This window comes from Cucurbita pepo, chromosome 4, assembly GCF_057944985.1.
Source record: "Cucurbita pepo subsp. pepo isolate OVF chromosome 4, ASM5794498v1, whole genome shotgun sequence".
In the NCBI taxonomy this organism is placed as follows: Eukaryota; Viridiplantae; Streptophyta; class Magnoliopsida; order Cucurbitales; family Cucurbitaceae; genus Cucurbita; species Cucurbita pepo.
In genome coordinates, this window is record NC_141801.1 from 13006732 (window position 1) to 13033421 (window position 26690).

General features: G+C 37.8%; 3 protein-coding genes across 11 annotated transcripts; 1 reads left to right on the forward strand and 2 right to left on the reverse strand.

Annotated features, from left to right (window-relative positions):
• The first annotated feature begins 1498 nt into the window (after nt 1–1498).
• LOC111792358 (formin-like protein 20) lies at nt 1499–18117 on the forward strand. 9 transcript variants are annotated; one of them, XM_023673762.2, is made up of 17 exons: nt 1502–2140; nt 3255–3958; nt 4035–4256; nt 4333–7169; nt 7311–7431; nt 9948–10019; nt 11127–11225; nt 11398–11439; nt 12815–12895; nt 12995–13045; nt 13145–13226; nt 13863–13957; nt 14760–14831; nt 15229–15345; nt 16455–16523; nt 16629–16690; nt 17183–17323. In XM_023673762.2, the coding sequence occupies exons 1-16, from the start codon at nt 2068–2070 to the stop codon at nt 16659–16661; spliced, it is 4770 nt and encodes a 1589-aa protein (XP_023529530.2). In that variant the 5' UTR covers nt 1502–2067; the 3' UTR covers nt 16662–16690; nt 17183–17323. The 9 variants fall into 9 exon arrangements, 4 of the variants coding, with proteins under 4 accessions (XP_023529532.2, XP_086979258.1, XP_023529530.2 ...); XM_023673761.2 differs by having other exon boundaries at nt 1504–2140; nt 16624–16690; nt 17183–18117; XM_087123132.1 differs by lacking the exons at nt 16455–16523; nt 16629–16690; nt 17183–17323 and adding an exon at nt 15443–16431 and having other exon boundaries at nt 1501–2140.
• Nucleotides 18118–19100: 983 nt separating this feature from the next.
• Nucleotides 19101–20550, reverse strand: LOC111793368 (uncharacterized). Its single transcript, XM_023675211.2, has one exon. It carries the CDS (start codon nt 20349–20351, stop codon nt 19377–19379), a length of 975 nt encoding a protein of 324 aa, XP_023530979.2. The 5' UTR covers nt 20352–20550; the 3' UTR covers nt 19101–19376.
• Nucleotides 20551–22406: 1856 nt separating this feature from the next.
• Nucleotides 22407–25951, reverse strand: LOC147793022 (Protein kinase superfamily protein). Its single transcript, XM_087122955.1, has 3 exons — nt 24559–25951; nt 23036–24106; nt 22407–22956 (listed from the first exon to the last, which is right to left on the reverse strand). Exons 1-3 carry the CDS (start codon nt 25708–25710, stop codon nt 22573–22575), a joined length of 2607 nt encoding a protein of 868 aa, XP_086979081.1. The 5' UTR covers nt 25711–25951; the 3' UTR covers nt 22407–22572.
• Between the last annotated feature and the right edge of the window lie 739 nt (nt 25952–26690).

A 26690-nucleotide genomic window follows, 5' to 3' on the forward strand; every position in this document is an offset into this window, starting at 1 on the left:
TGGACCTCTCTCTCATCTCATCCGGAAATGGTTTGAGCTTAGATTTAAAGTGAACAATATAAGTCGTTGTAGATGGTGAAGATAATTGAAAAGGAGATGACCACATTGTCACGTCTTTTTCTTTTTGTTTTAACTTTATCTAAGAAAGATACCACAATTCACAACTTTATATATGAAGTTTGAATTTTAAATCGGTAAGCTTTGGAAGTCTTAAAATATTTATTTTCAATTCTTGAATTAAACAAAATAATCACTGGATATTGTTTATAAAATGGTATCGGATGAGTAAATATTAAATAAAAGTATGTTATTATGTCCAAAATGATTTTTTTAAAAATAATTTGATGACTAAAATATTTCAATTCTTACATAAATTAAAAAAATAAAAAGTATATTTATAAAATTAATTTTTAAAAACCAAAATAATAATAATAATAATAATAAATTTTCTAATACAAAATTCAATAGTGGCAGACCAAATAAACATGAACCATTCAAATATAATTTTTATTTATTATTTTTGTATAAAGTCACTTGCGATATTTACAAATTTTCAAGCTTGTCTTTAATAATATGGTTGAATATTTTTATTTATTTATTTATTTTGGAGATGACTTATATATATATATATAATTCAATAATTTTAGTTATAAAATGATTTAAAAAATAATAATAAAATGAATGTCAATGTACACATCTAGGGGCTCATTTCATGAAATAAACACTATGTTCGAACATGCAACCAATTCTATGCATTTAATTATTATCCCTACAATAAGGACTCCCTCAATAGTTGATTTTTCTTATTCCACCTACATTTATTTATTTATTTATTTTATATGTAGTACCTAAAATAAAAATAAAAATAAAATAATTTAATTTAATTTAATTTAATAAACGTTGGAAAGTCAAATATTATATAAGATGGGTTGCCCTAAAATTGAGGGATAAAATTATAGGGAAAATTGTATCTAAAATAAAATAATTTAGGGAAAATGTGGGCTCAAGTGGTCCATTTTATTTATTGCAAATTAGATATTTATTTTAATGGAAACAAAAATTAACTAAATGGACAATATTTAAGAGCTTAAATGACTTAAATGTGAAGCCAACAACTTGAATGATAAAGTAATATTAATGATGGTCGGTGTTAATTTAGGTACGTTTTCAAAAAAATATAAAATATATGGTTGAAATTACTTTTTTTAATCATTATAATTGTGTAATAAAATAAAATTTAATTATTATTATTATTTTTTTAAAATTAAAAATACGTAAAAATTGATTAAGATATTTTTATAATTTAAAAGTTTAATTAATCTAATTTTGAAGTTGTGAAATTAAAAAATAAAATGATAGGATGAGTAGTTTTTTCTTTTTTTTTTTTTTTTAATAAAAAAGAAATGATATAAAAGTGCCACGTGGGAGCCACGTAGGGCAAAGAGATGGGAGAAGTGGTAGCGCGAAAAGCAAAATTTGTACGTTGGCGGGTTTGATGTGTAAGGAAGAGGAGAAAGAAGTATGTTTCCATTTTATCCACTCTGCTATATTTCCCCCTCCCATGTCACGATAAGCCTTTCTGATGAAATTCATAATTCTAACTTCTTTCCAATTCCAATTCCGTTTCTTTCTCTCTCGCCAATTTGTGTTCTTCCTCCTTCCCTCCCTTCAATCTCTCTGCCCCACTGTCACTTCTTTCTACTCTTTTGATTCGCATTTCTGATTCATCAGCTCCTCATTTTTATTTTTACATTTTTTTCCTAGACTATCTTTTGATTGTTTTTGTTATTTTTCCCCCTCTTTGAAGATTTTTCCCCCTCTTTGAAGATTTTCCCCCCTTGCCTGGGGTTTAATTGGCGGAAAGTAGTCGGGATTTTGTTTTTTTTGCTCGCTAAATCTCGCTCTGCATTTGAATTGGTGAATTTTGGGTTGAATTCCGGAGGTTTTGGCTGTGATCCGACCTTTTAATTCTAAGATCTGCTCTGTTTCGCTGGTCAATATTGATCTGGTTAGTGTTTTATTCAGCAACGGGTTTGGATCCGATCGAGGAAGAAACAGCGCCATCCGATGGCGCTGTTCAGAAGGTTCTTTTACAGGAAGCCGCCGGATCGGCTTCTTGAGATATCCGAGAGAGTCTATGGTACGCTTCCTTACAATTTTCTTTTTCCCATCGAGATTTCGTGTTGTTTTTCATTTTATGCAGCTTCCCCCCAATGCTAAGCTATTGAAGAATGTTAACTCCTGGCGTCATTTGTTTACGTGCGTAGTTAGGCGATTGCTTATTTTTTCTAGCTTTATGCAAGCTCAATTCTCGATGATAATGGCCAATTGGGACAATGCTGTAATAAACCCTTGAAGTTTAGGTTTAGCTGCTTCGTAACGCAATAGTTCTGATGCAGACTATCGGATGTACTTAATTTCTTCGGGATTTTATTTTTGCCCCGTACTTCTATTTCTCCTCGACCTGGGCTGTGGAATGTGACGGAAACAGCCTCCTATCCCCGTTGACACGCTTTTTCATCGCTCTTAACGCGGTTGCCTGTCTGGTCATATCAAATACTCTAATTAGAGGAGTAAGAATCTACATTGATATATACCAATAAAAAAAGGACGATTCCAGACTTCAACTAAATGATGCATGGTGCTAGAGAAATGTACAGTCACGATATTAATACTTTTGGGACATGAGTTGAAAGAAAGGCCCACTTCTTGAGGTGGTCGACATTTTGCTTTTACAGATTTGAACAATGACAACTACATAATATTCTATTATGTTGTTCCTATATTTGTAGTTTCGTTTATCATAGGGGGCTTTGTACGTGACCTGAGAAGGTTCAAGGCTCAATCTGTTTATGAGTTCTTCATCTGTATCAATGCTTGTTCCATTAGTTTAGTAATGGCATTGTTATGAACAAGAGGCTAGTTTTGCTGCTCTGTGAACTTATTTCTTTTCTCTCGAAGAGAGCTGCTTACTGTTTTGTGGTCCAATTGTCCCGTTCTTCTATTTATCTGACCGTCAAATTCATGCCCACGAGAACCTAGTTGAATAACTGTTATATGGGAATGCCTTTTTGTACCAATTTGCAGAGTGGTGGCGTTACACCACTCTGTAATTGAGTTATGGTGATGGCTTTGGGTTGCAATCAGATATTCTCTTTTGGCTACCTATCAATATGGATATTTTGATAGCAACTTGTGAGATGGTTTTTAACAGTGGCACATGGTAACATGTTATGCTTATTATTTGTTTTCAGTGTTCGATTGTTGCTTCTCCACGGAAGTGTTGGAAGAAGAAGAATATAAGGTCTACTTGGATGGCATTGTAGCACAGTTACAGAGCCACTTTCCTGATGCGTCTTTCATGGTTTTCAACTTTACAGAAGGTGGTAAGCGAAGTCAAGTTTCTGATGTACTGAGTCAGTATGACATGACAGTTATGGACTATCCTCGGCAATATGAGGGATGTCCTTTATTGCCATTGGAGATGGTTCACCACTTCCTTCGATCAAGTGAAAGCTGGTTGTCGCTGCAGGGTCAACAGAATGTGTTATTGATGCATTGTGAAAGGGGAGGATGGCCTGTTCTTGCATTCATGCTAGCTGGTCTTCTGTTGTACAGAAAACAGTACAGTGGGGAGCAGAAGACTCTTGAAATGGTCTACAAGCAAGCTCCTAAGGAACTTCTCCATCTCTTATCTCCTTTAAACCCTCAGCCTTCCCAGCTGAGATATCTTCAATACATTTCCAGGAGAAACTTAGGTTCTGATTGGCCTCCAGCAGATACACCCCTAGTTTTGGATTGTTTAATACTTAGAGTTCTACCTCTTTTTGACGGGGGAAAAGGGTGTAGGCCTCTTGTGCGTGTCTATGGTCAAGACCCCTCAATACCGGCCAATAGAACTTCAAAGCTTTTATTTTCAACATCTATCAACAGAAAACATATCCGAAACTACCAACAGGTAATGACTCAGCAACACAAAATCTGAAAGCTGAAATTAACCAACATTTAAGTTTTCTTATTAATTGTTACCACAGGAAGAGTGTATGCTGGTGAAAGTTGATATTAATTGCCATATTCAAGGGGACGTAGTTGTTGAATGCATCCATTTGGATGAAGATCTAGTACACGAGGAGATGATGTTTAGAGTTATGTTTCACACAACATTTGTTAGATCAAATATTATAATGCTGAACCGTGATGAAGTTGATGTTTTATGGGATGCAAGGGACCAGCTCCCTAAGGACTTCAGAGTTGAGGTAAGTTGTTGGGCTTCTTTTGTGAATGCGCTTTTGTGAAGTTATAAAAGTTAATACGAGATTGCATTTATGTCAGGCACTCTTTTTGGGTGCTGATGCTGATGTCGTTGTCCCCAATCTTACCACAACCTTTGATGATGAAGATGAATATGAAGCTGGAGTTGCTTCTCCTGAAGAATTTTTTGAGGTTGAAGAGATTTTCAGTAATGCAATGGATGGGCAGGAAGCAAAGGGATCCTATCATCCTCAATTGATCAATCGTGCAGACCGTAAAGCAGATTGGAAGGAGGACTTTGATCCGCCTGCATTCCAAGATTGTGCTACTGATGATGGAAATCTCAAGCATGTGAAGAAATCAGATTTTGATGCAGTGAAGGACATTGCTGTGGATGATGTGAAGTACAAGCTGGATGAAAATATATATTCCGACCTTAATGCTGTTAAGGACATTGCTGTGGATGATGGGGATATGAATTCAAATTCCTTCCTGGTTGCTGCTGCTAATGTCTTGACTCATGTGAAAGCCCAGGGGTTGGTAGATGCCGCATATGGAAAAGTTGAAGATAATGAAGAAAAGGATGATGGAAGAGATGCTGCACCTGCGAAATTGGAAAACAAGGTTCTTCAGAAAAAGCTGAGTGCTGATGGTTCTAGACAAAAATCTGAAAAATTGCAAACACCAATCCCCAAGAAACAGCCTATTCCAAGTGGAAAACCTACCACTGATATGGTTTCAGCCAAACAGAAAGTCAAACAACAAGAGACTCAAGGTTTTTCTGCAAAACAAGCAAAGCCGAATGCAGCTTCTAGGTGGATTCCTCCTAACAAAGGCTCTTATATGAACTCTATGCATGTATCCTATCCTCCTTCAAGATATAACAGTGCCCCAGCTGCTTTGGCCGGTATTGCACCATCAAAGGATACAAGTGCAAATTCCAAAACAAAGGGTGCTGCCACCCTTGATTCTCTGGTTTCTACATATTTATTTAGTGAACGAAAAGATCAAAAAGTGGATTCTGTAAGGTCTTCACACTCTGCACCTGGGGAACTCATGCATGGCGCACCATCTCCAGTTGAGTCAATTGAGGAAGCAGATTCTTCCTCTGAAACTCCAAAACCATCACAAAGTGATTCACAACTTGAAGTAACACCTCCTCCCCTTCCCACAAAACCTCCATCTCCACATTTACCATCACTCCCCAGGGCAAATGCAATACCTCCTCCACCTCCTCCACCACCCCCATCCTTGCACCATATGGAGTCGACATACTCTGTTCCACCACTTTCTGTGTCTTTAGCACCACCACCCATTGCTAACTCATCAAAGGCAGCGACTCCCCCTCTCCCTCCCCCTCCTCCATTCAGTAGGCAGAACAGTGAGATGCTTTTGCCCATTTCTTCTACACAGTCATCATGGGAGCAAAGATATTCTTCTGTTTCTAGTGTAAAGGTGGCTGGTTCTGTACCTCCTCCACCTGCACCCCCATCTCGACCTCGACCTCACTCTCTGGCCATGCCATCTACATTAAAGAATATTGCAAGTATTCCTCGTGTACCTGTTGTATCTCCTCCTTCAGCATTTCTTTCATTGGCATATAAAGGTATTTTGCTATCATCACCCCCACCTCCCCCTCTTTCTAGGATACATGAACTACTTGCTCCACCATCTTCACCACACCTGCCTGCTCCAATATGTGGTGGTAAAACACCCCCACCTATTACTTCAGTTCATAGTGCACCCCCACCCCCATCAATGCAAGGGGCACTTCCTTCACCATCTCCAGGGGAAGGAACTCCACCCCCACCCACGCATGGTGTATCTCCAACACTACCTTTATTACATGGAGCACCACAGCCTCCCTCACCACCTCCTCCCCCACCACCTTCAATTTATGGAGCACCTCCTCCTCCACCCCTTCCAATGTTTGGAGCACCCCCTCCTTTGATCCCTCCCATGCAAATGCAGAGGAGACCTCCAACACCTCCTCCATCGCCTCCAATGCATGGGTCTCCTCCACCAATGAATGCAACTCCAACGCCTCCCATACGTGGGGCTTCTCCACCACCCCCACCTCCACTAATGCATGTGGCTCCTCTACCATCGCCACCGCCACCAATGCTTGGGAATCCTCCTCCACCTCCACCTCCACCTCCACCAATGCACGGGAATCCTCCACCACCCCTGCCACCTCCACCAATGCATGGTGCTCCTCCACCACCCCCGCCACCTCCACCAATGCATGGGAATCCTCCACCACCCTCGCCACCTCCACCAATGCATGGTACTCCGCCACCACCCTCGCCACCTCCACCAATGCATGGTACTCCGCCACCACCCTCGCCACCTCCACCAATGCATGGGAATCCTCCACCACCTACCCCTCCACCCCCACCGCCACCCTCAGCCGGGGATGGTGGAGCCCCTCCACCACCTCCGCCACCCGGGGGTGGTGGAGTCCCCGCACCCCCTCCGCCACCCTGGGGTGGTGGAGCTCCCGCACCCCCTCCGCCACCCTGGGGTGGTGGAGCTCCCGCACCCCCTCCGCCACCCTGGGGTGGTGGGGCTCCCCCACCTCCTCCACCACCTGGGGGTGGTGGGGCTCCCCCACCCCCTCCACCACCTGGGGGCGGTGGAGCTCCTGCACCCCCTCCTCCTCCAGGTGGTCATGCTCCAGCCCCACCTGGACCTCCAGGTGGTGGACCTCCTCCACCTCCACCACTAGGTTCAAAAGGAGGAGCTGTTGCACCTCCTGACCCAAGAGGTTTGTCTGCTGGAAGGGGGCGTGGGCTAACACGCTCAGCTACTACTGCACCTCGAAGGTCCTCCTTGAAGCCTCTACATTGGAGCAAGGTTACAAGAGCTCTGCAAGGGAGCTTATGGGAAGAACTACAGAGATATGGCGAGACTCAAATGTATTTTGAATTCTCTTTTTATGTATCTTGCCGATTTGAATTGAAATTAATCCAGTCTTCCAAGAGGATATTTCTCAGTACTTTTAATGATTTTATGCTGTTTGCTTCTTATTGGTGCTTCCTTTTCCTCCCTCTCCTCAGTGCATCAGAGTTTGATGTGACCGAGATAGAGACTCTCTTTTCTGCAACTGTTCCCAAACCTGCTGATGGAGGCAAATCTCGAAGGAAGTCTGCTGGATCCAAAACTGACAAAGTTCATCTGGTAATTTTATAGTTAAAGTACGTTGTTGGAATTTTCATTTTGATGACGGAAACTACAGGATTAACATGTATATAATCTCATCTGTCAATTATTATTGATTTTGAATCATTTGAAAACCTGATGCAATTCCCACTTGGAGTGGGAGAGTTTTACATTGGTGCTTGGTATAGGTGCAACTTAAAGAGTTGTACCACGTAAATCAGTAGAAAAGTTAACTCAAACCAAATTGAAATAGTAGTTCAAAATTTAGTATGACGAGCTTCAGTTCCTATACCTCCTCATATTTCAAAGTATCAGAAAATTCATTGAGTTTAGAAAATCACCACTTTGTCGAATGCGGAACAGAAATAAAAAGTTTCTTTCTTAAAAATTTATTAACCATCATAGCTTGATGTACAACTCTAATTCTTGGCAGACATCATAAATTCTGAATCTCATATTTGGAGAACAGCGTGATTTTTGCTAATTAAGTAGTACTTGGAACCTCCAAACGCTGAATGACCTTAAGAAATACAGTGACCTGTGAAATTTTCTAGTATCAGATTTAAGCAATTGTAACATCAATTTTTTGAAGGTTTCTTTTCAGATTCTGCATTCCTTAATGAAATTTGTTTTATTATGTTCTAATATATTCTTTGAATGGCATTCAAAAATTGTAATTTAGTTTGGGATAGAGGTTTTTTTTTTATTAACATACTTTTCAGAAGCTGCCGTGTGTTCTATTGGATGTGCTGTATAACGAGAAAAAAACAAGCATTAATTTCTTTTTTTTATGTTTCATTGACTCAGTGAATAAGTTAGCTGTGTATTATTGTTAAGATCATGGTTATATGAGTCTTTAGCCAATACAATTTACACAAATTCTCTCTCAAAACTCTTGTACGATGTTAGATTGCATAGTCTCAAAGCATAGAGTTGCATAGGATTTCTTGGGTTGTTTGGTTTTTTCTTTCAAATAAGACTAAGATCTACAATTTGATTTACCACTTTGGTGTGTTGGACCGCCCTTTTCAAGAAGAGCTCTCCCACTTTGAAAAGTGTGCCATTTTTGCCAGTCCTTGTATGTTTTGAATTGAGAACTTTGGGTTGAAAAAAAGAACATAAGATCGTTATGTCTTTTATAAAGTGTTTAGAGTTCTTCTGTTGGTTGTATATGCGGATGGCATTCTTATTACTATTGTTATTACTAGAGCTATGCTTAAGCTTTTAGGGGTCCTATATATCATAGTTAATCTCATTCAAAGGACTTTGGATGTTGAATTAGTTTTCCTTTTTTTTGGGTTATATTTGGCCATAGAGGTGGTAGGAGTGGGAAAGGGATTCTTTTAGTACAAGGAAGTTTAGAGCACTCCAATTAAGCTTAATGTAGTTCACAAAAGAGGACAATTTATTTTTGGATATTGAGGAATTCTGGAAAGCCAAACTATCTCGTCCAGAAGTTGCTTATTCAAATAACATTATGTCAATACAAGATATCACAAATTCCAGCTTGAAAGCTAGATCTTGACATGGAATCTTAAAGTTCATGTTATTGCTCCTTAGATGTTGATTGGGTATCGTTCGTAGGTCAACTTTGTATTGAATTTTTGTTTAGGGTAATTTAGTATAGTAGAAAAAAGTAAGAAGTAAAATGTTCTCTCACGTGTGGGTGCAAAATCAGAATAAAGAGCTATGACACAATTTGTGTGTGAAGTTACAAAATCAGAATAAAGAGCTATGACACAATTTGTGTGTGAAGTTACAAAATCAGAATAAAGAGCTACAACACAATTTGTGTGTGAAGTTATGTTGATACACTAACTTTAGACTGGGTTAGATTTCAATATCACAATTTAGTCAAACTACAGAGTGATAAGTGAGGTTTTTTTCTAATTGCCTCCAATATGATATTTCATGAGCGAATCATGTTTATTGTCATTATGTTAAACCACAAGATATATGAAACTGAAAAAATAGGTTAAGATGTTGCTACCAAGTCTCTAAATAAAGCATGAATTGAATTTCTTGTCGTAATTTGTGGCATGATTAACATATATACTCCAGCATAAGGGGAATTTATTAGTTGAATTTTAAATACCATGGTTATAGGTTTTGTCACTTAGTATAGTGTCTTTATTGTGTTTTAACACTTTTTTAGGAGAAGGGTCCCATATGTTTGGGGTTATATTATACAGTATTTAGTGAATGAGATTTCTCCCATTTTACTTGCTGTTAGTTTACATTGTATAGTTGGTGGATCACTATTTCATCCAAATTCATCTACTTTTTTCATAATGGACTTTTTGTTCACAGATGTCAACATAACAATCCCGTCCTCATTGATAGAAATGGACTTGGAAAAGGTTTACTTATTTACGATGGATGCCTACATGGATCACTGGAAAGAAATAACGTTAATAGACTTAATATCTGCTGAATCATATTTCTCACCGTTGGTGGTTGAACTCTTATACTGCTAGATATTTTTTGTCTGGGGGTTGAAATTAAAATTTTGAATACATTTATATTTTTTGTAGATTGACCTCAGAAGAGCTAACAACACTGAAATTATGCTCACCAAAGTAAAGATGCCACTTCCTGATATGATGGTAAGATGATCGGACCAACTTTTTATTTTTAACACACCTATGCATCAACTGAAACCATCCTTTACTCTTGTTACTAGGTTTTCATGGTATGTTTGAAACCATCTACACAAAGGCGTTGAATATTGTACATGCTTAATACCTTAATTTCGTTCTATAAACATGATGACTAATGTTTCTTTTCACTTTTCATGAGTCTAGCACATGTAGAAATTATTTCGACTTTTTTCATAATTGTTTTTCATGTCACACATTGACCTTTTACAACCAATATTAGATAATTTTGTCAAATTTTCTAGGAGCAAGCTTAAGTTCTATTGGGCTTGTAGTCGCAAATCCTGGGTAGTAGGAGAGATGGTGGCATTCATATGATCCTTAAATATTCCGCTTGTTTCAGCTGATTCCAATTCCTGGGCTCTTACTTGACCAAATGGCCAAACTATCTGCACCCTGCAACAACTGGAGACTGAACTGATCATAGTTTAGGGGATAAAAATTGACTGACCTACAAAAGCTATTTCTATCTCATACCATCACATCTTTCATTGCCACTTTGCCTTCTAAGGCTAGAAACGAGCAGCAACTCTATTGCAAGCTATAAAAGGTATTTTGCGAACTTCGAGTTCGAAACTTGAACACGCTAGGATGATCAACGTTCCTTGCCTGAAAAACACCTGTCCTCATTATAACTGTTACAAATACCATTTCTTAATTAAGCCCGAATAGACTGCTCAAGACAATGTATCACCTTCACTTGACAACTGGAAGTTTGAAATATATCACAATAAGAATGTATTACTGTTCTAATATGAAATTTAACAAAATGAAAATTTTGAATCTGAAAAACTGTAAGATTACTAGGTTGAGCGCACACATAATATTAAGTTTTAATCTTGCCCTTGTGAACAGATGTTCTGAGAAGGATAGTGCTAAGTTGGAGATATTGAGTTGATAAATACACTTTCTTTTTTAATTTTACAAATACTTGTTTTTTGGCGTTAGTCATGTAATTTTATTTATTTATTTATTTTTATTTTTTATTTTTTATTTTTTTTGATAATGGTGATCGTAATTGATGAAAAGTTTAGCTTTTAATGTATGATATCTCAGGCTGCAGTGCTAGCAATGGACGAATCAGTATTAGACGTTGATCAGGTGGAAAATCTCATAAAGTTTTGTCCTACGAAGGAGGAGATGGAACTTCTTAAGGTGAACTTCTTAATATTTGAAATTAGAGGCTGATGGAAGAATTAAACTTGACTATGAGCATTTTTTCATAGTTTCTCAGAATACTAATTATTCTGTAGTGACATATCCTGTACTCTTAATTTTCTTCGTCTTTTTATTATTTCTTTTGACAAATTTATTGTTTTCTATCTAGGGATACACTGGTGATAAGGATAACCTTGGAAAGTGTGAACAGGTATTCTGTTTGCTTTGTTGAACATGATGATAAATTACTTGATACAGCCGTGAAATCTGTTGGACTAAACGTTTCCATGTAATGGTGACACCTAAAAATATTAACTTGCTGTTGCATTTTCCTGGTATTGATTTCGTGAAGTGTTCAATATGATTGACCACTGCTTGTCAAATAATTCATGTCATCTAGTAGGGTAAAAAATGCAAAAGCATCTTTTGTAGTTAAAGACTTTTGATACTTGGGAGCCATTTATTTTACATAATAATTTGACCTTATTGTTTAACAAATGTAAAATCAGGAAAACAAATGTAAAAAATGTAAGTGGTTTCCTTGGGCGGGGGAGGGCCCCTGGCCTTTTGGCCGTCTTTCCAGTTTTTGTTTATAATATATTAGATGTCTCTTAAAGAAAATAAATAAATAAAATTTTCACCTGTCTCATGTGGGGTTAAGGATGTTCATGGGACAAGGACATGATAGTTTTCTCTATGTCCCAACAAAATTTTCCGTTAAACTCTGCTGGGATTTGATAGAAATTTCTAGCTAGGAATTGCAGGGGTTGGGTTCCTTGTGGAGCATTATTTCTTGTTTAGTGTTTCTTAATTTTTTAATTTTTTTTTTTAAATTTCAATTAAATTAAATGAAATCTTTTGGATTTTTTCTTTCCCAATTAAATAGTTAATTCTCCATAAAATTCTTCCTTTTAAATGTTTCTCCACAGGAAATTTCTATTAAAGAGAAAATTCTTAAACATTCTAATAGAATCAAAATTATATTCCATATCAAATTATCCAATTATCCATGCATGTTGTTCAAATGTTCACTTACATAGTTCAAACCTATCAAATTAACGAAGTCATTAAACAATAAAACTTCAGAATATGTATGTATAAATATATAATCAAAAGAGGCAAACTAACCCGTTCCCATTCCCATTTAGCTCCCGGGGAATATTTTCCCTCCACTCAATTCCCACAGGCCGTTCCTGAGGGAAAAGGAACACCCCTATGTGGGGGGTATATGTTGCACTCTCTCTCTCTCTTTTCCTTTTAATTTTTTTTATAAGTTTGGTGAAGTTTTAAATTTCAGTCTCGACTTCTGTTTTAAGATTATTTGTTAAAGCTTCTACGATTGATTTGAATAGCTCACACTGCCTTCTTGCTTAAATCTCGTAGATCATAAGATATTGGTTTGCCATTCAGTGTCAGTGAGAAATCATATTCTGAAATTTCTTTCGTTGTCTAACATCTAACTTATTGCTTTATCTGATTATCATGGTTAAAATCTATTTATTTACTTTGTTAGGATTTAACTTATTCAATGTCTGATTATCATTGTTCGAAGCAATTTATTTATTTTGATTTATCTTGTGTATCAGTATTTTTTGGAGCTGATGAAAGTGCCTCGGGTAGAGTCAAAGATGAAAGTGTTTTCTTTTAAGATTCAGTTCGGCTCTCAGGTTTGGTGGTATCATCAATTTTAACTAATTTTGTTGTTTCATTATTTCTAGATTATTGAATTACATCTTTTACCTGGCATCTTTGGTTTCCATCTGCAGTTATCAGAATTTAAGAAGAGTTTGAATACTGTCAACTCGGCTTGTCATGAGGTTGTTACTGCTGAGAATAAAATCTTGCCGTAGTTTTGGTCTGGCACTTCAACCTTTCGTGCTTTAACCCTTCTAAAATTAACTATTACTACTTTGTAGGTTAGGAATTCTGCCAAACTGAAGGAGATTATGAAGAAAATTCTTTATCTGGGGAATACACTGAATCAAGGAACGGCGAGGGGTAAGGTCTTGATTACTTGGGGTAATTGGAATGTGCTGTTCATATGGAAAAGTCATCTTTAGCTATTTTCATCTATTTTGAAACCTAGGTTGGAAGGAATGGAAATAGGAGCGTAAATTCAATATAAATGCCAATACTTTATGAGAAATCCTCTGTGGTGTGAAATTATTATTTGATCAGGAAAAACTTAAGTTTTATAGTCTCGTGGGACATTGACTAAAGGTTCTAAAATAATGTATCACTTATATTGCCATTATGATTTGTGCATTTATTGGTTGATGATTGGTCTATTTCCTGATCCATCGCATAGGAATGACTTATCTTTGTTTCTAAGGAACATAAAACAATCAAAGTATTGAAAAAGAAACACTATTTTTAATCTTGCTGCTGCTCGGTGGTGGTATATGCAAGTATACTTCCTTCTTACTTAAATTAAACTCATGACCTGTTCAATGAATGGCTAATTTCAGTAGCTCATCCTACTCTGGTTGAACGCTTGCATGATACTGTCTCATCATTCATCTCCCCAAAACTTCATGGCAATTTTGAAGGGTTTTATATATTGGACGTCTTGTACTTTGTTCATTCATTTCTTGTTTTTTTAATTAAAAAACCTATAAAAATATGAGCTTACAGGTTCTGCAGTTGGCTTCAAGTTGGACAGTCTTTTAAAGCTTGCTGATACTCGTGCTTCTAATAATAAGATGACGCTCATGCATTATCTTTGCAAGGTTTTCCTTCTGATTATACCTTTACTTAAATATGCGCTAATTGGCTATTTGTGCAATTCACTTCATGGTTAATTAGAGGAGTTATGCGTGGATTATACTTTCACATATTACATAATATGTAGATATATTAGTGATGCATATCTAGCTTGTTCCCTGTTCATAGTGAGAAATGTCTGTATAAGCACTGAAGCTGGTCAAATTAACAAGCTGTACTTTTTTCCCTCGCGATACTTCCATTAATAGGAAGATAAGTATAAATTGCAGGCGAAGAGGAGAGGAAGAACCACAAAAAAGTGAGAACTGTTCAACCCTTGTCGAAGATGTAGGCCCGAAGGACAAGAGACCCATACCCCTAGCCCCCCAAAAGATCCTTCAAAGAGATTTTTCAAATGTGCCTGCTCGAGTAGTGATAGGAGATGAAAATCTGCATACGAACTGCCATTTATGTTGACATATTAGAGCGTAAATGAGCTCAATAAACCAAAAATGTTAAAACGTGATGAGTGGTAGTCTTAAAGGGAAGGCAATAGATAGACTTCTTTTGATGAAACACATTGGGTTAAGGAAAATGATACCTAAAAGCATGAAGCTATCAAGACGTCTGAAAAAGTTTTAGTATATTGCTCTAGAGGGCCTCTGGTCATCATGCATGCTGTTCCGATGTAAAGAGATGAATGAGAATCAGATTTCATGGTTTGAGTACTACGTTCCTAGATCTTTTACCAGTTTGTTGCATCTCTGGAAGGAGATGAACCCTACTATACTTCAGCTAAAGGTTGGATTGCAATCTCAAATTTGTTAGGTCCTTGCTTCGAAGACACCAGCTCTTCTTAAATTTCATTTGGACCTGGGTAGCCTAGAGGCAGCAACCAAGGTACAGATCTTTGTTTTTCTCCAGTACTCTGTTGGTTTTTGTTATGGATATCCTTACATATATATATTTATAAGAAATAGAAAAATTCACAAGGATAATGTAATATTCAAACCATTCCAAGAAATTTTCAAATTGCATTCAATTTAGGTAATACTAGTAGAACTCAAACCTTAGAGAAATCCCACAAAGAAGCGTTATCAGTAATGGCCTCCCAGTCTTCCTCCTACCTCATTGTTTCTGAAGAATTTTTCTTTTCCTTTGCTCCTAAGGAATTTTCTTCTCTTTGTTTCTGATGTATTTTCTTTTCCCTTCCATCCAAGCATACGAAAGATTGTTTAAATAGTATTACATCATTGGTCCTTGGTTTTTGTTAACATCATATTTTCCTCTCTGTAAGATACAATTGAAGTCTTTAGCGGAAGAAATGCAAGCTATAATTAAGGGGTTAGAAAAGGTCAGGCAGGAATTTGTTGCTTCTGAAAATGATGGCCCAGTCTCCGAAATTTTTCGAAAGGTACATCTGCCTTTCCTATGTTTTTCCCAAGAACTTTTCTGCACTTTTTATTCTTCCATAGTGATTCTAACTTGATTCTATTTTCTATGAATGGCAGTCATATGTCTCTGGAGTATTTTCTAGTAACATGCATTTGCCCTATATTGATTTACTTTAAAAGGATAATTCCAGTAAAATCATGTTTTCATTTGCCCCATGAAAGAATTAATCATACATAAAAACTTCACTTCAGTAATTTGTTTAATCACACTTTAGACTGTGAAATTGAACCTGGCAATCATGTATTTGGACTATCTAGTTATTTGTATAAGTTATAAAATAGTCGGGAAAAAGACCAATTATTTGCAATCTCCACTGAATTTGAAGTATATCAGTAAAAAGAATTGGATTCACAATGATCAACATCTCACTTTTTACCCACAAACCTCCAATTCGGAAAACCTTTTGATGCAGATCCGGACCATACTATAGCGACCTATGACGTGAATGTCTTAAATAGAAAAAACCAATGTCATGGTAAAACTTGATATCTCAACCAATAAAAATCCTGTCATGTTATCATGCGCTTTTTTGCTTCATTTTTGGTCTTGTTCAACTGCTCAATACAAAAACAATAGTTTCTTCACTTTGAATAGTTGTGAAATTTTATTTGGCTTCTTGACAGCCCTTGTTTTTCTTTCTGTACTATATTGTCCTAAAACTAGACGCTCAAAGAATTTATTGCTATTGCTGAGACAGAAAACCAATTATTTGCAATCTCCACTGAGTTTGAAGTATCACAGAGAGAATTGGATTCACAACGATCAACATCTCACTTTTTACCCACAAACTTTCAATTCGAAAAACTCCTCAAGCAGACCTTTTGATTAGATCCGAACCATACTTCACCAATCTATGACGTGAATATCTTAAATAAGAAAAACCAATGTCATGCTAAAATTTGATATCTTAACCAATAAAATTTGTTATGTAATCGTGCATTTTCTTAATCATTTTTTGGTCTTGTCAAACTGCTCAAGACAAAAACAATAGTTTCTTTATTTTGAATAAAAATTTTATTTGGAACCCTGACAACCTTGTTTTTCTCTACTTTTTTGTCCTAAAATTAGACGTTGAAAGAATTCATTGCTACTGCTGAGACAGAGGCGGCGTCGGTGACAAATCTGTACTCTGTTGTGGTAATTTTCTAGATCGAACTACAATTTTGAGTATTATTAAATGATGGCAGGTAAAGGAAGCAATCTCATCTTATTTTTCATTCTGTCCTTTGGTGGACAGGGTAGAAATGCAGACGCACTTGCATTATATTTTGGTGAGGACCCGGCTCGTTGTCCATTTGAGCAGGGTACGCTATGTTCCTTATGGTTGCACTTCTATTTTCTCACTACATGTTGATATGAAAATATTTGAATCGAGTTACTCTCTGTTCTTCCAAGTTTCTGTTTTCTCGTTGATAATTCTGCACCTAATCATTATTATCATGTGTGCTTGATGAATATTCAATTTCTTTCCTCTCTTGAGAAGCTGGGTCACTTTGTGTTTAATATTGTTTGGCTGGGAAATTATGTAAACTGGACTTTGTTTTGTTATCCAAAGTTTTTTGTAGTTTTCCCATTCCCTCCGTATCTTGTTTTCATGAAAATGGTTGGATGGAGAGATGTAGAATCATGACCTTGAGTTTGTGATAACATTGTTATTCAGGGTACTTGCATGTCCTTGTTATCAACTTCAAACTCTTTGGATCGTACAATTATGTAATGCTCGAGGGATTGATGTTGATTCTTTTTATTCTTACTCTGATATTTACATGGCTAATTCTACACCAATTGGGCTGCAGTTATAGTGACATTGTTGAACTTCATGAGATTATTTCGGAAAGCCCACGAAGAGAACTGCAAACAGGCTGAATTGGATAAGAAAAAATCCGATAAGGATGCTGAAATGGAGAATGCCAAAGGAATTAGCCTTACGAAGAGCGTGAAATAGGTGATATACTTGAGTTCTCCTTAGCATGGGAGATTGAGCACTCGTCCTACATCGACGACTCGGTTGTCACCTTGCAGCCAAAGGGAAACATGCCGTGTGACCAGCTCCGAAACACGTCCAATTGAGATTTTTTCTGCAGTGCTAAAACCTCAGATTGACTCGGATATGAACTAAATGGGATGTTTATCGATGCCTGCAGAACTTGAGTTGGCCAAATTGTTTATTTGTGCATATTTGACCGGCTGCTGCTTGAATCAACAAAACCACGCCCCAACTCAACTGATCTTGGTCAATCATGGAAGATATATTGGGTGCTGACTATCTTCGCGAAGCAAAGGTGTCCTCTGTGCTGGTAGCTGCAATCCTGAATTATGGGTTGGCTCCTCCAGCAGTATTTTTCAGACTCAGAAGAGTATTTTCAGTCCTAGATGAATCTTTTGATTAAAGTAGGTGATTTGGTTTCGGATTTGACAATGCATTTGGCATAAATTTTTTGGGCAGAGAACAAATGCGTCGGAATTGCATCCTTGAAGTCAGTCCAGCCGTTCCACGAAACCGTGTACAGAGCCTCTCTAACCATTCCATACTCTAGAATGTAAAATTTTTCTTTTGTTTGATGTAACATGAAAATAGTTTCTCATTCGTAGATTTTTTTTTTTTATTTTTACTCAAACCCGTCGTAGTAGACGATGTTGTATAGCGCAGATTCATAGAGGGTAATTAGAAGACGGGTTTTCCCCACTGTAGTTGTAACATAAATTGAAAATATAGGCCACGTTTGAAATCTGTCGTTTCTCTTCAAAGTTGTAACATAAGTTAAAAGTCATTCATGAAAATCATCCATTTGTTGTCCTGATTTGGCTCCCTGCATTACCATATTGGGAAAAACTTCAAGTCCACATGCATGGTGTGACTTGCATTATTCCTTGATTGTTGTCCTTAGCGGAATCTTTGAGACAAGCATTGTCCACTAGAGCTTATGATTAAAGGTTCAAAACAAGAATTGGGTCAAGTGCTTGAAAATTTTGGTGGCTTTCGTAGCACTTGCTGGAGATATGTGGTGCCAAATATGCAATTATTTCATAGCATTTATTAAAGCCGTCTCTTTCAGGGGTTTATTAAAGCCGCCGTAAGATGTACTCTACTCGTCCTGAGAACAAACAGATGCTTTAACTTAGTAGCTGTCTTCACCATTTTATGGCACCTTTTGTTTTGTTTCTTTAATTAGTGCTCATCCACCTAAACATTTCTACTTTCTATTTGTTGATTTTGCTTCTCGATGAAAAGTCGATAAGGGTAAACGCCGTTCTTTCAAGCTTAATCCAAGTAAGTGTTTTAGTCACTATCATGTCACCACCATGTCTCTCTAAGAGAACGAATCATTCTTTATAAGAGTGTGGAAACCTCTTCCTAGTAGACACGTTTTAAAATCGTGAGGCTAACGTGGTGGGTTTGGGCAGTTACAAATGGTACAAGAGCCAGTTACAAATGGTAAGAGCTAGACATACTGTGAAAATTTGTTAGCGGTAAACTTGAGCTGTTACAAATAGTATAGAGTTAAATACAAAGTAGTTTGGGCAGTTACAAATGGTACAAGAGCCAGTTACAAATGGTAAGAGCTAGACATACTGTGAAAATTTGTTAGCGGTAAACTTGAGCTGTTACAAATAGTATAGAGTTAAATACAAAGTAGTGTGCCAACAACAATGCCGGCTCCCAAAAGAAGGTAGATTTTCATTGAACGTTCTAAAGAATCCTTACACTAGACATAGTTTTGAAATCTTTACGAAATTTTTCCATTAAAATAGACAAGTAACACAACCAAAGGTACTAAAACCCAAACCCACATAGATAAAAGCTTTCAAATATCATGAAAGATAAGGCTATTTACAGCTTGAAAGAAATGGGAATTGGAATGCAGTTTTGTTTTTGTTTGCTCAAGCAAGTTCACGAGTTGCAGAGTCCCTATAGAGTAAAAATTATGAAGAGAGTCTCTGTTTCAATTCAATTTCAATAGGCCTGAAACCATCTCTCATGGAACTTCTTCAAGGCCCTTCCAATGGAGGCCACCCACCTTCACTCTCCTTCTCACCAACATCCATCCAACAACAAACACACCTCTTCCTTTCCAGACACATTCCATAACCCATTCTGTAACTTTTGAAGAACATGGTGTTAACAATGGCGTCAAGTACCACAAAAACAGAGTACAAATACGCCACAAACATTCCTTCCACCACCATCCAAACTCCCAATCTCTCCCTTGAATGGTAACCTCCCACTATTCTGTACTGGAACAGAGCTTCAATGCCTGCCATACCCATATTGAAAGGCAGCGCCACCAACAGCGCCGTCGCGCTTCTCCCCTGAATCAAAACCCAAGCCTTAAGAATCGACATGCATCCTCCTTTCCTCTCCATCCCCGACAACACCGATGCCAAATTACAGATTATGATGGCTTTAGCAATCGCTATTGAATACAAAAAAGCCCCAAAAACTGATACCCACATGATCCAATTGGGGGAGAAGAACCCAAATCCCTGGAGGCAATTGAAGGCGAAAAACAGCAGGAAAAACACTGTTGCATTGACAGAGACGAAGACGAACGAATTGCAGACATGGGTCACAAGGAGGGGATTGAAAAGCGACATAATCGAAGAAAAAGACGGCTCCAAACTGGGTTTCTGCTGATTCAAAGCTTGAATTACACAGGCTTTTGAAATCAAAAGGAAAGTCAGAGAAAAGGGTAGAGAATAAATGGACGAAACAACCGTTTGAGAGAGCTTCTGAATGAGAATTGAGAAGAATTTTGAAGATATGGGGAACCCAGCAGCATCAAACAGAGCCCTCAAATGATCAAAAGCAGAGGAAAATAGAGAAGAAGAAGGAAGAACAGTTTGTGAAAGAAGAACAGAGATTGCATACGGAAACGCAAGAACAGCCGCAATCGAGGTGAAGAACTGATAATTCTGAAGAAAACTGTACACCGATCTTCTGAGGAGCTTTCTTGAATCCTCCATTGGAAGAACTTGAATCAAAACAATGGGTTTGGGGCTATGAATCGAAAGGGTTGTTTGGTTATAATGAAGAAGCTGTTGATTCCTCCATATCTAACCAAGCAACCGCAAGAGGATGAGGAAAAAGTTAAGGGTTTGATATTTGCTTCCTCATTCAATTTTGATCTCTTTCCTTTTAATTGCTTCTAATCCACTCTTTTTCCACTGATACTCATACTTAACCTAACCTCCAATAGAGATTGATTACCTAATGCTTCTTCATCCATCAATCTCATTAGTACTAATTACAATTTTTATTTTATTTTAAAAAATTATTTAATTATATTTGTCACCCGATCAAGATATCAAGGCATAATATTTAAATGAACGGTTAGAAGTTTGAATCTTTAAGTGAGTTCAGAGAAAGTTCGACCCCACCGATTTGTAATAAAGTGGGTCCGGACATAAATACATTACGAAAATAATTGAATAAAGCCATAAATCCTATCAAGATAAGAAAAAAATAGTATTGAGAAAAGGCATGGACTCTATTCATTTATTAAAGGGATTGGATCCATGGAGGTGAGCCTATGGCTAAACTCCAAGCAACTTCAAGATTCCTTCCATTATTTGTATTAACTTTTTTATAATAATTTTTCTTTAGTTCATATGATTTTAACTTTTAATGCCCTAAAAATATTAATTGTGCATTATTTCATTGATTATTATTATTATTATTAGGTTAAATTGTAAAAACTACTTTTGAGTTTTTTTTTTTTTTTTTTTTTTTTTTTGGTTTGAAAAAGAATGTTATTGTGAGATCTCACATCCGTTTGGAGAGAGAGAAATGAAACATTTTTTATAAGAGCCTGTAAACTTCTTTAACAATATTACGAGGAATGTTCAAATTTGATGAATTTGACACAAATGTTCTATAAACAAGCACCCCTAAAGAGTTCTATTCTCGAGCCATTTTCCATAGGAGTACCATTGTTTTTTTTTTTTTCTTTTTCATTTCTCAGACCAGGGTTCGTTTAGAAAAATTTCTTTGAAGTTGCGTTAATTCTTTTTTAATAGTCTTTTACTATATTTACTAGAGAAGAATAAAGCGAGTGGTCACCCAAATCCTTTTGAGAAGACCCTAATTTAGTCATTTAAAGCACTAAAGAAGTTGTTCGAGTAGCAACTTTTTTCGTTTTTTAAACGAGTGCCACTAAAACTGTCAATTTAAAACGTTTAAGAAAAAAATCGTTAAGAGAATTAAAGCAAATGGAAGTTGGTTGAGTAGAAAAGCCTTTTGACCTATGCTTAGTTGGTGGAAGGTAGAGGAAGATCTCACCTTATCAAAAAGAATTTTTTTTAAAATAAAAAGTTAGGTGCCTTTTTATTTTACTTAATTTAATTAATTACCTTTTGTATGGATCTATTTTATTACAAAACATGGGACAATAATATTTTTTGTAAATTAATTTTGGTTAGAAGAAAATATTAAAATGACTCCAAACGTGCTTTAATTTTGAGATATCACAAACACTTTGCTTTCAAGACAATCTGTAATTTCGAGTTGCTTATAATATCCAAAAGGTAATGGGCATGTCGTAAGCTAATAGATATTGAAGAGTTGGTATCACAGTAAACCAGCCTAACAATTTGAGAGGGTGGATTGTGAGCTCCCAGGTCAGTTAGAGGGATGAACAAAACATTCTTTATAAAGTGTAAAAATCACGAGGACGATGCATAACCGACTTTGTAAATGGGCTTGGGCTCTTATAATAGTAGCAGGATTTGGGAACTCCAATCCAAGTTGTTGGTAGCCTGGTAAGGTGACATGGGTAGGAGAACGAATCATTTTTTATAAGGGTGTGAAAATCTCTCTCTAAAAGACACGTTTTACAAATGGAAGTCCAAAAGGAAAAAGTCGAGATCCAAGGACGACAATATCTACACACGGTGGGCTTAGACCGTTACATGATTACATACCGTTATAGCTTCCCTTAAAAAAAGAAGATCGAAAAATGATACTGTTATTAGCTTCTTCTACAAATCTTTAAGGAAACTGAGACAACAAGGAGATTCATATACACAGAAGATTCAAACTGGATTGAAAAATGAAGAAACGATGTAAAAGAAAAAAAAGGCAATAATGATAAAATCTACACAACACTCTGTATGAACACCAAATTTGGTTTTGGAGCTGAAAATGTATCAGCGAAGAGGAGTATGGCGAATTCCATGTAAAAATTGTTCATCTTCCCTGAAAATTTCGAACCTCTGCAAACAGAGGAGCACTCACTGACACTTCAGAAGCATCATTACTCGCGGAAGCACTGCCTTTTCCTTCCGGTTCATCGTCGTTTCCTTTGTCCAAAGCCGCCAGCCCTTCGCACTTGTCTTCCTCTGGGTCCTCCAGCTCTGACACTGCCTCTTGCAGCTGCAAAGCGTATTCTAAGTTCCACAGCACATCTCCCATGCTCGGCCTGTCCACGCCGTATTCACCCAAGCATTTCTCTGCTGCTTCCACGAATTTCTTCAGCGATCCCTGTACTATTGAGCTGCTAATAACAGGATCGATTATCTTCTCTAGCTTTCCTTTTCTGTAATTCTGCATTGCCCACTCCGCCAAATTCACCTGTATGTGTTCACAATGAGCTATAAGAATCGATGAGTCTAACAAGAACTTAACATGAATGAAGCGTTGGATTAGCAACCTGCTCTCGCGGCAATGTCGGGTTTATCACTTGTCTCGCGCATAGAACTTCGAAAAGAACAACCCCAAATGAGTAAACATCAGATTTATCAGTCAATTGTTGCCGTCTGAAGTACTCTGGATCGAGGTAACCGAAGCTTCCTTTCACTGCAGTGCTGACATGGGTCTGTTCCAGCGATGGGGCGGCTTTCGAGAGTCCAAAATCAGAGACTTTAGCAACAAAATTCTCATCGAGGAGAATGTTTGTGGTCTTCACATCACGGTGGATGATGCCCTGAGCTGCACCGGTGTGGAGATAGTGCAGCCCACGGGCGGCGCCTATGCAGATTTCGAGCCTCTGTTTCCACGACAATGGAGGGAGATTTGAGCCGTATAAATGGTCGCGAAATGGGCCATTGGCCATGTATTCGTACACAAGAATCATCTCGGATTGCTCGTCGCAGTAACCGATTAGGGAAACGAGATGGCGATGGCGGAGTTTGGAGAGCATTTCGATCTCAGTTCTGAACTCGTTAATGCCTTGATCAGAGCTAGGGTTTCCTCGTTTGATAGCGAGTTTGGTTCCGTCTTCTAATGCTCCGACGTAGACTTTGCCGAACCCACCAACGCCGATCACTGCTTTCTCGTCGAAATTATGCGTCGCAACCTGTAACTCATTGAGGGAGAAGAAACGGCCGAGGCCGACATTGGTGTAGATACCTGAGAACCCAGTCTTGCTCCGGCGAGACCCAAAAACGCTTGATTTTCTGGAGCTGCTTTTGCTAGAGAAGAAACTGGATTGATTTGAATGCAATGGGAGAAGCCATGAAGAGAAGCTCTTCCTCTTCTCCCATCCTTGAGGCCTTTTCTGCCATCTCAAGAACATTACTCCAAGAAACAGAACCGCCATCACTCCCATTCCCAAAGCCACAATAGCTGCAATCTTCATGGTGCTAAATCTTGAGCCTCCCATGTATTTTCCATCCACTGAAAACAACCCATCCAAGCTCTGTGCATCGTTGCTCATCTTCATGATCTCTACACCATTAAGGATTGCATCTTGAAGGCCTGAATTCAGATTCGACGGACCCACCTGCGCGTTAAGAACATGAATAAAAGATTAAAACAACCCTTTTTGGAGAATTTTATCTCCAAAGGCAAACTCTATCCCTAAAAATATGGTTCTTAATAGGAAGGCAATGCCATATACTAATTTAGAGGATAATTATGAGTTTATAAGCTAGGAATAAACCACCATTGGAACCCCTATCGGAAGTTGAAAACAAAGCCATGAGAATTTAGTTCAAAGTAGACAACATCGTACTATCGTGTAGAATTAAAAGCCTTGAAGATGTAATCAAAAGTGACTATGTGACAACAAATTGTGTACTTAGTTCGAGGGGCTCGAGTTTCGATTAAAGGGATGTTGTTAGAGGGCTAATAGACATAGAAAGGCTCTATAATGTACTTTGTTCGGAAGGATTGTTGAGGATTCGTAACATTAACAACAAGCTTACGAGTTTGGTAGCAGTTTAGGGAGGTGACCTGAATCATGATGGTGTTGTTCTTGACGGAGGAGGCATTGAGGACGAGGTCTCTGTAGTAAGGAGTTGAAAGATCGCCGGTGAGCTGAGAGAGGTCAAGATCTGCAATACCCATCATCCCATTGATGTAAACATTGAAGTACAAAGTGTTGAGGACGGAGCTCACAATGTCACAGAAATGGAGTCTGATCAAATACGAATAGCTCTGCTCCACATTAAAACTCCAGCTCATATTAAAGCTTACTTGCATTGTTTTTGAATCTTGCAGATCCTCCGCCGTTGCATAAACCCAATATGGAGCAATCAATGGAGTCAAGTCGTTTCCAGGGTATTTAATCGAGTTCAAACCCACAGAAACGTTCTTAGAACCCTGTGGGAATCTGTTATAAGCATCATCTGTTTCCCACGTTCTTGACAACGTATCGTTTCTAGGAACAATCTGAGGCCCTCCGACATTAACACGGTAGCAGATTTCCAGAGCGAAATGCGACAATCCGCTAAAAAACCCTACCGGAGAAACAGAGGTGGCGGAATCGGAAAACAGAGGATCGGGGGCGGAGACGATTTCAATGGCATTGATAAACGCCGATGAATTCTTCTTTGGTTTGAATTGAAGGGAGAATCGATCAGTGGTGATGTTGATTAGATACTCCTTGGAGACGATTTTGGAGTCGGCCTTGATTGAGAAATCGTGGAGGAGGACGAAACTGTCTGTTGTGACAGTGAAAACGGAATCGGAAAGATTATAATTAGGGTGAGGAAGAGGGTAAAAATAGAGGCGAATCCAATGGCGGCCGGCCTGAGAAATGAAGAAAGTGTAAGTGGAATCGCTGGGGAAGATTCTGGCGGTGCGGAAGAGAGGCAATGCCCAAGAAGACAGAGGCGAAACAGAGGCGTTTACGGGAATGGAATCGATTGAGGTTTGGACGTCTTCTTCAGTGGCAAGGAGAGAAGTCGATTCGCGATCGGATTTGAAAATCCGGCCGTCGTCGAGATGGGTTTGCTCCGGCGAGCCGCAGTCGATCAAGTAATTGTCGCGAGGGGAAAAGGGAACAAAAGAGGGATGAATAGCAGAGGAGAGAGAGAAGAAGAGGAATAGAGAGAGGAGGAAAAGGGAGGAGGGGAATGGAGTGGTACAGAATTCTCCCCCCATGGCCGCCGGAAGTGGAGGAAGTGGAGACTTTTTAGAGGTAGAGTGAGAGGGGGAGCGACGGCGGCGGCGGAGGAGGAGGAGAGGAGGAGGAGGGCATGGTGGAGAAACGGCGGAGAGGGAGGTAGATTAGAGGAAGGAGGGAGAGGGCATGCAGAGTAACAGAAGATGGAACACAACAACAAACTGCGTTACATAGAGAGAGAGACAGAGAGAGAGGCGTTAGCCAAAGGGCATAGCCATTGCTTTGGAGTTGGTTGGAGGCAAGTAAGTGAACTACGTGCATACCTCTCATGCATCCTTCCACCTTCTTTCGATCTTATTATTAGACTTTTTTCAGTTTAATTATTACCTAATTTTTAAGTTTGTTCTAATCTAGTTTTTATTTTTGTTTAGATAACTATTGAAGTGGGTCCCAAGAGCACTGGAATTTATCAGTTTTCCGTTGGATAACGACCAACTAACTCCAAAGCCCATTGTCCAATCAATAAATGTAATTGACAAAAATTAAGCTAAAAAGAATGTCAATATATTAGCAGTTGTGAAGCTGTGGTAATGCATTACCTAAATTATAAAATAAAAATAAAATTGAAGAAACTTTGATAATGCACACCACTAATACTAGTCCCTTCAAAAGTCTTCTTTATTTGATAATATTATCCTAATTTTAACCCTTTTTTATAACAAAAAAAATAAAAAATAAAAATAGAGTTATTTGTCACATTTTAATATCCTAACTAAGTACAAGTAAAATCATTTATCTATGTACGACGTTGAAGTATTTATATAGAGAAAAATCTATATTACTGTAACAGCTCAAGTCCACGGCAAGTAAATATTATCCTTTTCAGACTTTTCCTCAAGGTTTTTAGAATGCGTCATTCTTTTCTGTAATCAGACTTTTCCTCAAGGTTTTTAGAATGCATCATTCTTTTCTGTAATCAGTAATCGAGGTGGGATCTCACAATTATCTACCTGCTGAA